Genomic DNA, 12,067 nt, shown 5'->3' with positions numbered 1-12,067 from the left:
CGTGGCGGCGCCCAACCGGCGGCGAACGCGGAGTACGGCGGCGGCGCGGGCCGAGCGCGGCTGAGGGCCGCTGCCCTCGGCGCAGGTACCGCGCCCGAGCGGGGCCCGGCTCGCGGCAGCCGTGCCAATGCGGCCGGAGGCGGAGGGATGGTTAGGCCGGCACCCCCGGCCTCGAGCCCTGGGGGTGCTGATCGGCAGGTCCTTCAGGGGAGCGCTGTCCGGCTCACAGCGAACCCCGAAAAATGGGATGGGGACGGCGCGCTGGCTGGCAGGGATTCACCTGCCAGGATGTAAAGGAGATGTAAAGGACATGTAAAGGAAAGGATGTAAAGGAGAAAATACACTGCTAAGATAATTGTAAACCCGAACCACAGGAAAATCCCGAACTGAACATCATATTTGAACATTTGAAGAAAATTGGTAGTAAATGTTTTCTGTGCCCTGTGTAGCCCAGATCAGATACAGGTTGCCAATGCAAAGCATTCTGGAAAAGAGAATTACAGATCAACACATGAAAATATCTGAAGCATTATTACTTTTCAGAAGAGTGAATAATCTGTCCACAGCTCCAAAAATAGGTGGGCATGATGGGTTTACTGTGGAAAGCAACGGCCGCCCCAAGGCGCTACAGCAGGAGAGGAGAACAAAGGTCCGTCCATGAGGACCACCGCGAGGCCTCGGAGCCCCTGGGCTGGACTCGCCCTCGAGCAGCGGTCATGCAGAGCTCACCCTGCTGAAGTCAGCTCTGCACTCTTGCTGCTCCAAACGCAGAGCCTAGCACTTAAAAATAATTCTATCACTTCTTTTTTTTTAAACAACACAACCATTTTCTGTATACTGTAAGAGTATTCATTTTATGTATCTTTAAATGTTTATATAAAATGTCTAAAAAAACCAGGAATATTTATCCATAAATTTTACCCAAAAGTACTTAAAATATTAACAAAAGTGGTTCTCTTTACATCAACATTTTTAAACCAAGGAACTATTCCATAATTTAGAAAACCAAGGGTTACTCAAAATTGCTGCAAGTAAAACAAGAAACGCCAATGACAGGCCTTTAGCAAGACACTGGGAATATGGTTCTCCTGCAAAAAAAAAAAAAAAAAAAAAAAGGAAAGAAAAAAAGAGTATAAGCATATGAGAGCTAAATTTTAGTTCAGACAACAACCCAAAAGATACAGATTACATATTAAAGTATATGCATAGCCTGAATAAAATAATGGAGCACAAAGCAAGGAATTAAGATGTCTCACACTTATGAAACTTCATCCTTTGTATAACTTTAGTCCCTGAAGTTGTGCAGATAATAAACACGGGCAGTTGCCTCTGCCCATGCAGCACTCAGAACAGAGTCCAAGTGCCTTTGAAATGCCAGACATTTAATCTACGGAGTCTCCCACAAAATATAATCCACCAGAGTTTTACACAGAGGAAATTTTAAAATTAATTTTAAAAATTATTAATTTAAAAATTATCAATATGGCAAATTTTTACTGGAACTCATGTGGGCTGACCGAAAAACACACACTGGCAAAGTGAGAAATAAAGTCTCCCTCCACCCTTCAAGGGCAATAACACACACTGACAACGCTACAATTACAGTAGGAAATGGAAACAGAACAGTATCAAGAAGTGATATATTCTTCTCCCTCCAAACTCTACAGGAGAGTGAAAAAGAATCTCTCTCTGCCAAACAGATATTCACAAAATTTCAATCTTATGCACAAAGTACTCCTAGTCATTATTTTTTCCACTAGTCTAACTAAAAAAATAAATGCATTATCAAGGAAAAAATTAAACAGCCTTTTTGGACCATGCTTTCTAGAAGAGAAATTCTTTCAGACTAAACTCTACACATCTAACTATGTTTCAAAGAAATATGGACAATTCACAGCATTCCACGCTGCTTGTTACTTTTACCTGTGTAAAACCGTGTCAACGGATAAAAAAGTTGTGGCCAGCACACATCATTTCGATTGCAGTCAAATTCTGTATAATTAATCTGAAATCTGAAGGAAAAAAAAAAAACACAATGGGTTTATTAACTACAGTACCAAAACACCAGCACAAGTGGAAAAAACGGAGTGAAAAGGTGTCCAGATTACAGGAAAAAAACAAAACTAAACCACAAGCTTCTCATTATTCTCTTGTGACTTTTTTCTCTAATGGAAACGAGCCTCCCCTCTACTCCATTTCTGCCATGTTCAGTCAGATGTTTCTTTTTGTGATGAACATTTTCAGACAATGGATAGTTTGGGAGCCTCACACAGCATCCCTTATCCACTCAAGCAAACAACACAGAAGCTTTTCTGCTAAAACCAAAGGACAACTTCACAGGGTAATTTACAGCCCTTCATGTTCTTCATGATCCTGGGGAAGATTGTCATTAACAGAATTGTCACTCAATAAATCTTTGAATGAGGCCTTATTATGCTGTACTCCACCAAACCAAAGTAACCTTTTGATCAACGCTATTCACATTACATCTGCTTAACATAATGTGAAGTATCGATGTTTTTACAAAAATTACCTTGTCATTGGAATGGGTGGTTGAGCTGGCACTTTAATAAACTGAACAGAAGCAGTGATGGGAAGAAAGCTGATGCTGTTTTCACAGATAAGCCCGCACTGGAATTGCCATATGACTGTTGAGTAACTGTAAGAATATGCATAACTATTACTTGAGGGCTTTAAATGGAAATTTAGAGCCTAAACATAACCATGAAAGGACAAAATACACAGTATTTAGGAGGCGGTTGATGATCTCCAGATTGTCAACACCACGCAGGGATAGAACAGGGAAATGAGGTAAAGTGGAAGAGAATCCCATTTATTTGATTGGGATTGACTTGGAAAAAAAAAGTGTTTGCAAAGTGAAAACTCCCTGTTTTAGGAAAGAAGAAAGCATTTACCTCAGCTCTCGAGAAGAGCTCTACTTTGAGGTAAGCCAGAACACAGGACAATGTTGTCAATTCCACCACGTGACAAGAAATTAAAATGTTCTTCTGATGGAATGCCCTGCGTATGCCTACCACTGGCAGCATCACAGATTTTATTTAATATTTCAGTGAAGTAGAAAGATTATCTACTGTTAACCATTAATATTTTTTTTATTATTGTATTCACTTCAGAGGGAGAAAGGCAAACCTGGTTGTGATCAAAGGAATTTGGGCTGCGAATACAAATAAAAGGTATGTAAAAAATTAGAATAACAAAATAACTTTTTTGTTTGTAAAATTTAATCTGCATATGTTAGGTAAGCAAGTCTCAAAATGAAACATTTATTTCTCAGATAGCCAGAGACACAAAACTCTCTACCTGATCTGCACAGCAAGAATCTGTTGCTGGGGAATCCCTTGTACTGCACCCACATCAGCAAAGATTATGCGAATATTCAGATTTGCAGGAATATCTGGACAAATGCCTTTTAAGTTTCCACTTCTCACATTGGTATCAGAATTAAATGGATCAAGACCTATGGAGGAGAACAGAGTTATTTAAATCATAGAATAGTTTGGGTTGGAAGAGACCTCCGAAGATCATCTAGTCCAACCCCCCTGCAATAAGCAGGGCCATCTTCAACTAGATCAGGTTGCTCAGAGCCCTGTTCAGTGAAATACCATTAACTGTCACACAGGAACACAGAAAAACATGTTTTCTCTATATAAAATACACATAAAGAAAAGGAGTACTTTATCAATAGAGAACTAAAATACCAAGTCTTATGTGTAGGCTGACAATAAAATACATGTCAGTGCAGTATCCGTATACATACTGAGTTATATGCGTGTGTGTACACATATATGGATGCATGGATCCAGACACACAGATCAGTATCTTTAGGCATTTGAAATTAAATTTTGGGTTTATTTTGAGATGCTCTACTCATTGTATGGGCATATTTAGACTACAGACAACACCACAAACCTCACTTACGTATAATTTCCACCCAGTCATTTAGATCACTATAACTTGAATTGTCCCTCTTTCCAATGTGAGTAGCTTGTATTAATGAATTCAATTTCTCAGTTACATTTCCTCTGCAAAATAAGAATGTAAAATTACACAAAAAATAAATCTGTACTGTCTACCACTCTGGGTTGTAATATTATTGTATCATAAGGTCACTTTCCTCTGAAAGATGTTATAACTCAACAAAACCAAACTTGAACTATTGAACTATCTGTTGAAGGGAAGAAATAGCAAAGCATTCCACCCCAACACAATCCTCATTTGGATACAGGGAGATCTGAGTGAAACCATTATTATAATTTCCCTGTTAAAATAAAGTGAGACTATCAACCACAGAAAGCTGAAATGCATACATGAACATTTAAAAAGAATGTAACAGTGTTCATAGTAGGCACTTGTAGAGAATCATGTAATAAGCAACAAGAGGGATGCAGGGAAAAACAATTCAACCTATGTAGCTCACCTTAAAAGGTTGCAATCTTCATTAATACCAACTTCTAGAATGCACCCAGAGAGTGAATCTAGTCCGAATAAAACTGGTGTATAAGTTGCCAACGTACATAAACCTCTGCCAGCTATGAAATGAAAACATCTTACTTGAGCTTTCTTATATCAACCTTTCAATCTCTAGCTTTCAATTCTGTGCAAAAATATCAAACATTAGAATTCAAAACACCAAGTGGTATAGTTCAAATATAGATACAAGTCCATTCAACTTAAGTTTTCCAAGAAAGAATTAGAGGCTTACTCAGTGAAGTTTGAATAAAGGCTAGGGAATAGTCTAGAAAAGCAAAATTTGGAAGAAATTCTTAACTAAAATATGTTGTTTTTTTAAAAAAAAACAAACAACACCAACACCAAAAAAAACCCCAGCATTTTAGCATTAACTACAGTTTAAATTGCAACCTCACAAGCCAGTACCTGGCTGCCAAATGTTTAGGCTTCCAAAAGTATCAGAAGCGTTCATATTTGCAGCTTTCACTGGTTTTCCAACTTGATAACCTAAACATAGAAGGGGAAATTGTGAACGTTGCATAAGAATCTTTAAGCATTAGCATTGTTTTAATAATAAATGTCATCAATCTTGAGGTAAACGAACAGACATTTCCATTCCAGTAGGAATACACTCACTTTAAATAATCAATATCTATACAACAAAAGCCTAAGAACCGATCACCACTATTACAATTGGCAGTGCATTAAGACTTCATAAAGAAGTATGAAGGAAATATAAAACATAGTCACTGATAATAATCTGTACAGTATGAAATTTTTTTCTTTTCACTTTTAAGAGGCAAAATAAAGTATTAATACCTGGAGTCCCAAACAATTCTCCTGCATTAGTACTCTTTAAACTTAGAAATTTGACTGTGAATCTCTGTGTCAGTACTTCTGGTAAAAGAAAAAAAATATGAGTTTACTTTTAAATAAGTAAATTAGCAAAAAGTATGCTCTATGTAGGATACAAACTTCCATCCTTCATTAGTAACAGAAGATTCAAAATAATACAAATTAATGGAAATCAGCCCCATAAATTTTCTTTCCAGAGTCCAGGGGAAACTCTTTTTAAGAAGTATTAGTAAATAAGAGATTTTATCCCAGAATTCCCATGGCGGGGAAAAAAAAAAATCAAAAATCATAAAAGAAATTTCATGATACCTCCATCACATAAACTTCCGAGGAAGACTGTGACGTTTATTCGCTCTATGTTCTTGTCTTTCCAAATGAACGTATAATGCTCTGCAAAAGTTACATTTTGACACGGAACCTCAGCAGTATGAAGGCTTTCTGGCAGAAGAAAAAAAAAAGGCCATAATGAAAAGCACTGCTAATTAGAAAGGTAGCTGAAAAAGAACACATTAAAAAACTCCAGCAAAATTCTGGAAATTGTAACATTCATCTTTTTGAGAATTCATTTTACTGCTTAAGTCCCACCTTATTAGGACAGTGCGACAGTACAATCCCCTAGATTATCAATATTTTAACATTAGTGGTTCCAGGTCCCTTTGTAGTTAAACCTCTCCTGAAGCACCCAGCACTGGACTTCACATCACCAGCTGATGCACTGCTCTGGACTCAGGACTCCCCTTATTTTCACCTCATCACTCCCAGGGAGCCATCACTGCCCAGAAAAACACATTAATTTGGATTCCATTAGTTTCATTTGTGCTGCATTACCCTCCCACTGACTGGGAACCACTGTTCTAATAGTTCAAATAACTGCTTCATTGACTGAAAAAGACATGAGAACTTACAAAACAGAGACACATACATCTGCTTACAGTCTGCCCATCCCACTTACATGTTCATCCTGGAGATTTTTTTAAAGCGTTCCTTTTATCTTTGGGGGTTTTTTTTTCCTTCTCAAAAATTACTTTTAATGTAAGGTAAGGTACCTACTTTCTTGACCAACTTTAAATGACGTTAGGGTAAATTAAATACTTTCTGCTTTGCAGTAAGCCAAACAACTTACTTTTTGAGCATTAGATAACATACAAGATCCCTCCTAAGAATTGCAGCAGGTAAACATTTTAGGCATCAAAATAATCTATTTCTTATATAGTCCAGGTTAGGTAAGAAATATATTTATTAAATGTAAGACACATACCAGTTTCAGTGATGAATTTGCCCATGTCGGTGATGGTCCTATAGATGACATTTTGTTGGATGAAGTCTGAGAATAAAAAAAAAACACTGCAGTAATCCTGACTAATAAGAGAGACAGATGTACTGTTTTCACATCCAAGGTGCAGTCCTTGTTATGAAAATGGAGTAGAAAATAATTTAGAAAATTAATTTTGGTAAAGGACCAAACAGTTTATGTATTTTGAAAGCATAGCTAGTTATCTCTGGATCTTACCAAGGTAATATAGACAAACAAAATTAGACAATTACATAGCATAATATAAATTATCTTCAGGCTGGCAATCATATTATCTCAAACTTCAGAAGGACACTTTGTAAGTATATGCTTTTGTAATGCAGGAAGTCACCACTTCTCACTAATTCTAAAATTACGATACTGCACCCTCTTGACAGAAAAAGGGCTCTGCAACAGTCTGAAAATAGAAAGTGGGAGAGATGCTCTGTTCTGTGTGTAGCCATAACCCGTACGAGTCACCAGAAACAGATAAATGGGAAACAAAGGCCAATCCCACTATTTCTCATATGCCAAATCTTGGGAAATAGCGGGGAACTTGCTGGAAGGTCATCAGAAACAGAAACATGTCCAAATGCTGAACTACAGCCACCAGATAACAAAGATATTACATGTAGCTACCATCTCAACAGCCCTTGGGTTTGTTCTATTCTAGCAGCTCTGAGAAATATAAAACACGTTTCTGTTAGGGCTTATGCAGCATACCTCCAGTACCACTGTTTATCCTCACATCATGGGGCAGTCCTTCCTTGTACGATGCTAGATTGATAAGGCATTTGACATCAAAGTTCTGGAGATACGCTACGGGGGCATTTCCAACACACTGTCCAGCCATGGATTGCTGCAAGTAGTTCAACAGAAACAAGTATGTTGGACCCTTTTCTAGCCCTTTGCTTTTGATTTTAAGACTATTTGTTAGTGAAATGTTCCAGGTATGTACTACAGCCATATGACACTTTGACAAACAAGTAGTCTGATGTTATCAAAATACCTCAATCTGTAGCAAGAGAGAGGTTAAAAAGCACAGCTTTCAAAATAGTTGTAATGTACAGTACGGCTTCATCCTAATTTGTCAAAATAATTATAACCAACGAGTCTCTCTAAAACGCAAAAAGAATTCAAAAAAGTACAACCAGATGACTAAGATTCAAAGGGAAAACCAACTATAGTCCTCAGTAATGCAGCAGGCAAACCAAAAAATACAGAAATATGATAAGTCATAAACTATTAATTGGGATGCCAAGCTTGCTTTTATCTCTTGAAATAATTAAAACATTACCATTTGGGGGGATGGGCAGGGGGATCAGGAAGGATAATGTTTACTTTTAATAATGATTTTGTGCTTTTTTTTTTTTGGTGAAAAATATATTCCACCACTTCACAACAGCAAGTTGCAGAATCTGGTTACAAAGCCATAAGGAGTGTGATATAGGCAGAATATCAAACAAACCAAGAGGAACCAAAAGCTCCTAAACATTAAGTGATTACCTGGGGAATAGTAAAATACTCATTTTCTTCTGTCATAATTGGATCTCCTTGTCTGTAACCAGTGAAAAGTTTCCCAGGAGAAGTTTGTAAAGGGATCTTAAATGGAGGAACTCTAGGTGCAGAACTGCAAACAAGTTTAAAAATGAAACAATTCTTTGCTCTCTACCTCACACAAATAATTATAAATTTGCTTTCATATCCCATGTTTTCATATAGTACCAATGACATTTATCCATTTGCGCTTAAAGTTCACACCATAAAATTCCAATTTCAAAATAACTTTCTTTATAATAACAGTTCTCGGTATTTTCGGTAGCATGCCTACTGTGTGTGTTGAGAAATTAAATTTTCTTAAGACTTACGTAGAGCCATGATAAAAGTAGCCAAGAAATGGTGTATTGTTAAGAGAAGACTGTACACAAAGGAAGGGAAACCAATCAGGGGTATATTCCATTGACTGAGAAGAGCACAACTGATCAAAAGGTGGGTTTACATCCCCACCAAACACTCCAGTGAAACATGATTCATTGAATAACTGCTTGAAGTCTGGTGTACATTCCTGAAAGGGAAAAGAACGGTCACTTTTTAGCACAGTAATTGCATTACCATAGGCACTACAGCCATAGTGAGCAACCTGATCTAGTTGAAGATGTCCCTGCTCATTGCAGGGGCGTTGGATTGATGACCTTTAAAGGTCCCTTCCATCCCAAACTATTCTATGATTCTATACTTACAGGTAAATCAAACTAATTTTGTAGAGAGAGGTCATATTTACTATTAGAAATACTGGAAAATCTAGACAAGCCCTCTAGCCCCATCTAGTCTGAAGCATTCAGTACCTCTCTCCCTCCCCAGACGAGAGCCTAGAAACGTTGAAACACTTAACCAAAGTTTATTGTGAAATAAGTACCGGATCACAGCAACAACGAACATCACAAGCTCCAGCTGTCAAGTCACATGGACAAGAGCCCAATGGCTGAAACACCTGGTTTGGGATGATAGTTACATTTTCTGTAAAAGAATTAAAAAAAAAAAAAAAAAAAGAAGATAAAAGTCAGATTAAATGGACTGGAATCCAAATAAATAGACCATGCGCATTGCAGTTCATTCCAACTGCGTACACACCTTTTGTTAAATTTCATTAATGATTATTTAGTATCTCATTCTGCTGCCCAAATCCCAATTTTTTTTTGTTATATATAGAGGGAAAGAACAGCCAAAATGCCATTTCTACTTCAGCATATCTAAACATTTACCTGACACATTTCCTGTAAAGGAAGAGTTGGCATATATTTCAGCTTGAATCAGGAGATGCGCCAACATCACCGAATCATGGCAAGCTAAAACCCGAAGTGTTTCAACCACGCAGAGAGGTCTTGTGCAGCAGTCAGTGGCATTCGGCAAACACAACTGCAGATTTCTAGTCAAGCTTACAGTCACTTGGGAAGTGTTCTGAAAAAATGCGAAATAAAGTTTGACAGCTTTGATGGCTTATATTAAATTACTTTTATTTATACCACTCATCAGCTTCTGAAAGAGAAGTTTCAGTACCCCTGTGTTTTGTCAGCACTACAATGCAATGATATTCTTCCTATATAAAATCCGACGTTTGTTGAGAGCGGAATGCAAATACAGTGAGCATAAGAACTGTACACAGAACTTTTTAAGGCATGCACACAGATTAAGTTACCTCAGAAATCACATGCACAATTCTAAAAAAAAGAACAAATACCAAAAATTGAATTTCAGTTTTTACAGCTACCTTCAGCTGAAAACTAGAATGACTGCAGAGCTGATAAACCCCCTAAGGAATTATGTATAACATAACACTGAAGGCAAGTCTAATAAATGTAGATGTTCCAGAGCTCATGCTGTATAAAACCATTCCTTTTTTATTTTTATTAGCTCCTTCCAGCAGATCTGAAAGAGAGTCTAATGGTACAGCCAGCCAGGAAGTACAGGCAATTCTGGAGAGGAGGAGGACAACAAGGAACCAGTCTCAAAGCTGCACCTCAGCAAACACCAGCAAGAGCATCCACACAAAGGGATATGTCAAGGAAGAAAGCCAAGGGCAAGACATTCAAACTGGGTTGTTAGTACATTAACATTTTGCTAGTATTTTATTAGCCCTTAATATATGACAGTTCAATCCTTCCCATTTTAGGGAAGAATCAGTATTTTACATACCATACCAGATGTTACATTCAAATTCCAATCACCAGCTCTTTTACTTCCACTGCAATTTGCAAGTTGCAATTTTCCTATATCAAAATAAAAATTTTAAAAGTATTCCACTGTCATTTAGAAAAGACTGGAAAATAAGAAGTACATTTAAACTCCTCTTGTGCCTTCAAGTGCAGACCCTCAAGCCCAGCTGACAAGGAGTCACCAGAGGACTAAGGGCTTAACCAGCAGAAGTCCTTTGGAGTTCCTATTTCAGTAACTATTAAAGCACTAAATGAAGTGCATTGCCATTTCTCCAGTAATTTTAGTATCAAAAAATATTAATAATTCAAACATTTATTTACATATGGGGGGGGGGGGGGGGGGAAGAGTGTTCTTACCTGTCTCTTCATCTACAGGACTTAAAATTATAGAAAAATTAACTCCTGAAGAATTTCCAAGAAAAAAGGAATTGACTCTGGGCCCTGACATATGGATAAATGAAGGCTGAAAGACTAAAAAAAGAAAGAAAGAAACAAGTCTTAACACACACTAACTGAAAAAGGTAACATCTGTGAGACATATTTAGGTCTTACACTTCGGCTAGATTCTTACCTTCCTATACTTTGAATTGTCATAAATAGAACAAAAATATCTTGTGATGCCTACTACAGGATTGTATTTACATTCTTGCAAAGTGCTAGAGCAGTGGGTTCACCATAGCTTTCTATACCACAAGTTTACATTTGTCAAGATGCTCAGGAAACACACAGTACAATAATATTATGGCAGGAGACTGCAGCACTTACTGGCCCATGCAGATACTACACAGGTCAGGCAACAACATATGTAGCATTTCTCGCTGACTTCAGATTACACTTTTTAATTTCTTGTAGCCATGAAGCGTATCAGGAGTGTACCGCTACCTGCGATCCCGTAACTGCAGACTACTGCCCTTAGCATGCAGACGTAGTTTCAAGTTTAGGGCTCCAAGTTGGGAGTTTCACTTGAATTTCCTTTACGGACTTTACCAACCTTGAAAGGTCCAACATAAGCAGCTCCACCTTTCCGCCTCCGAGTCTCCCCCAGCGCTAAGCAGTGGCAGAAAACTCCAGGGCCAGCACCTTCGGGTTAGGGCAGGGGCACCAAAGGCCCCGGACCTTCTAGTCCCTGGGGACCTCTCGGGGCCTTCGTGGCCTCCCTTCAAGCCCACCCGGGCAGGCCCCACCGTTAGTCAGTCAGGGAAGGTCCCGCCACAAACCGATCCCCTCTTCCCCTCACCCCCGGCCGCCCTTCTGGCCCCCTTCCCTCAGCAGCCTCCCTCTCGCTCCCCGGAGGCCGCCTTTCATCGCGGCCCCTGATGCCCTCCACCCACCGGGGTCCCAAGCCCGCTGCCCGGGGCAAGGTGCCGCCAGCAGCAGCAGCGCCCCGAGGAAAGCAGCCGCCATGGCGTCTAAGGAGGGCCGCGCCGCGGAGCCGTCTGCCGCCCGACCGCCATCTTGCGGCGACCGCGCGGCGCCATGGCAACGGGAAGGGGCGGGAAGCGCTGCCGGCGGCGCGGCTGCCTCACGGGGAAAGCGGACAGGGGGCGGGGGCCACCCGCGGACCCTGCGGCCGGTCACACACCCCGGCTGGGCCGCCTCACATCCCCCTCCTCACGGTAGCGATCGCGCAGCCGAAAGCGGGATCAACCAAGACAGCCCAGACAAGTCTGCCCCTCATCTCCTCACCGACCTCCACACAGACCACATCCTCCCTCAGGCACTTCACGCCAGATCATAC

At 39.6% G+C, this 12,067-nt stretch overlaps 1 protein-coding gene across 4 annotated transcripts; it reads right to left on the bottom strand.

Moving 5' to 3' along the window:
• Positions 1 to 23: 23 nt before the first annotated feature.
• On the bottom strand, positions 24 to 11,935 carry TCTN2 (tectonic family member 2). 4 transcript variants are annotated; one of them, XM_075167827.1, is made up of 18 exons: positions 11,661 to 11,935; positions 10,687 to 10,800; positions 10,310 to 10,383; positions 9,379 to 9,574; positions 9,033 to 9,133; positions 8,485 to 8,681; positions 8,123 to 8,246; positions 7,340 to 7,475; positions 6,584 to 6,649; positions 5,635 to 5,763; positions 5,290 to 5,367; positions 4,897 to 4,977; positions 4,439 to 4,550; positions 3,940 to 4,043; positions 3,322 to 3,478; positions 2,534 to 2,659; positions 1,924 to 2,012; positions 28 to 1,088 (listed from the first exon to the last, which is right to left on the bottom strand). In XM_075167827.1, the coding sequence occupies exons 1-18, from the start codon at positions 11,731 to 11,733 to the stop codon at positions 973 to 975; spliced, it is 2,073 nt and encodes a 690-aa protein (XP_075023928.1). In that variant the 5' UTR covers positions 11,734 to 11,935; the 3' UTR covers positions 28 to 972. The 4 variants fall into 4 exon arrangements, with proteins under 4 accessions (XP_075023925.1, XP_075023928.1, XP_075023926.1 ...); XM_075167824.1 differs by lacking the exon at positions 2,534 to 2,659 and having other exon boundaries at positions 24 to 1,088; positions 11,661 to 11,815; XM_075167825.1 differs by lacking the exon at positions 10,310 to 10,383 and having other exon boundaries at positions 30 to 1,088; positions 11,661 to 11,817.
• Between the last annotated feature and the right edge of the window lie 132 nt (positions 11,936 to 12,067).

The sequence above is a fragment of the Calonectris borealis genome, chromosome 18, assembly GCF_964195595.1.
Source record: "Calonectris borealis chromosome 18, bCalBor7.hap1.2, whole genome shotgun sequence".
Classification (NCBI taxonomy): domain Eukaryota; kingdom Metazoa; phylum Chordata; class Aves; order Procellariiformes; family Procellariidae; genus Calonectris; species Calonectris borealis.
The sequence above is the reverse complement of the archived record's forward strand: the minus strand, read 5'-3'. Positions and strand labels throughout refer to the sequence as shown.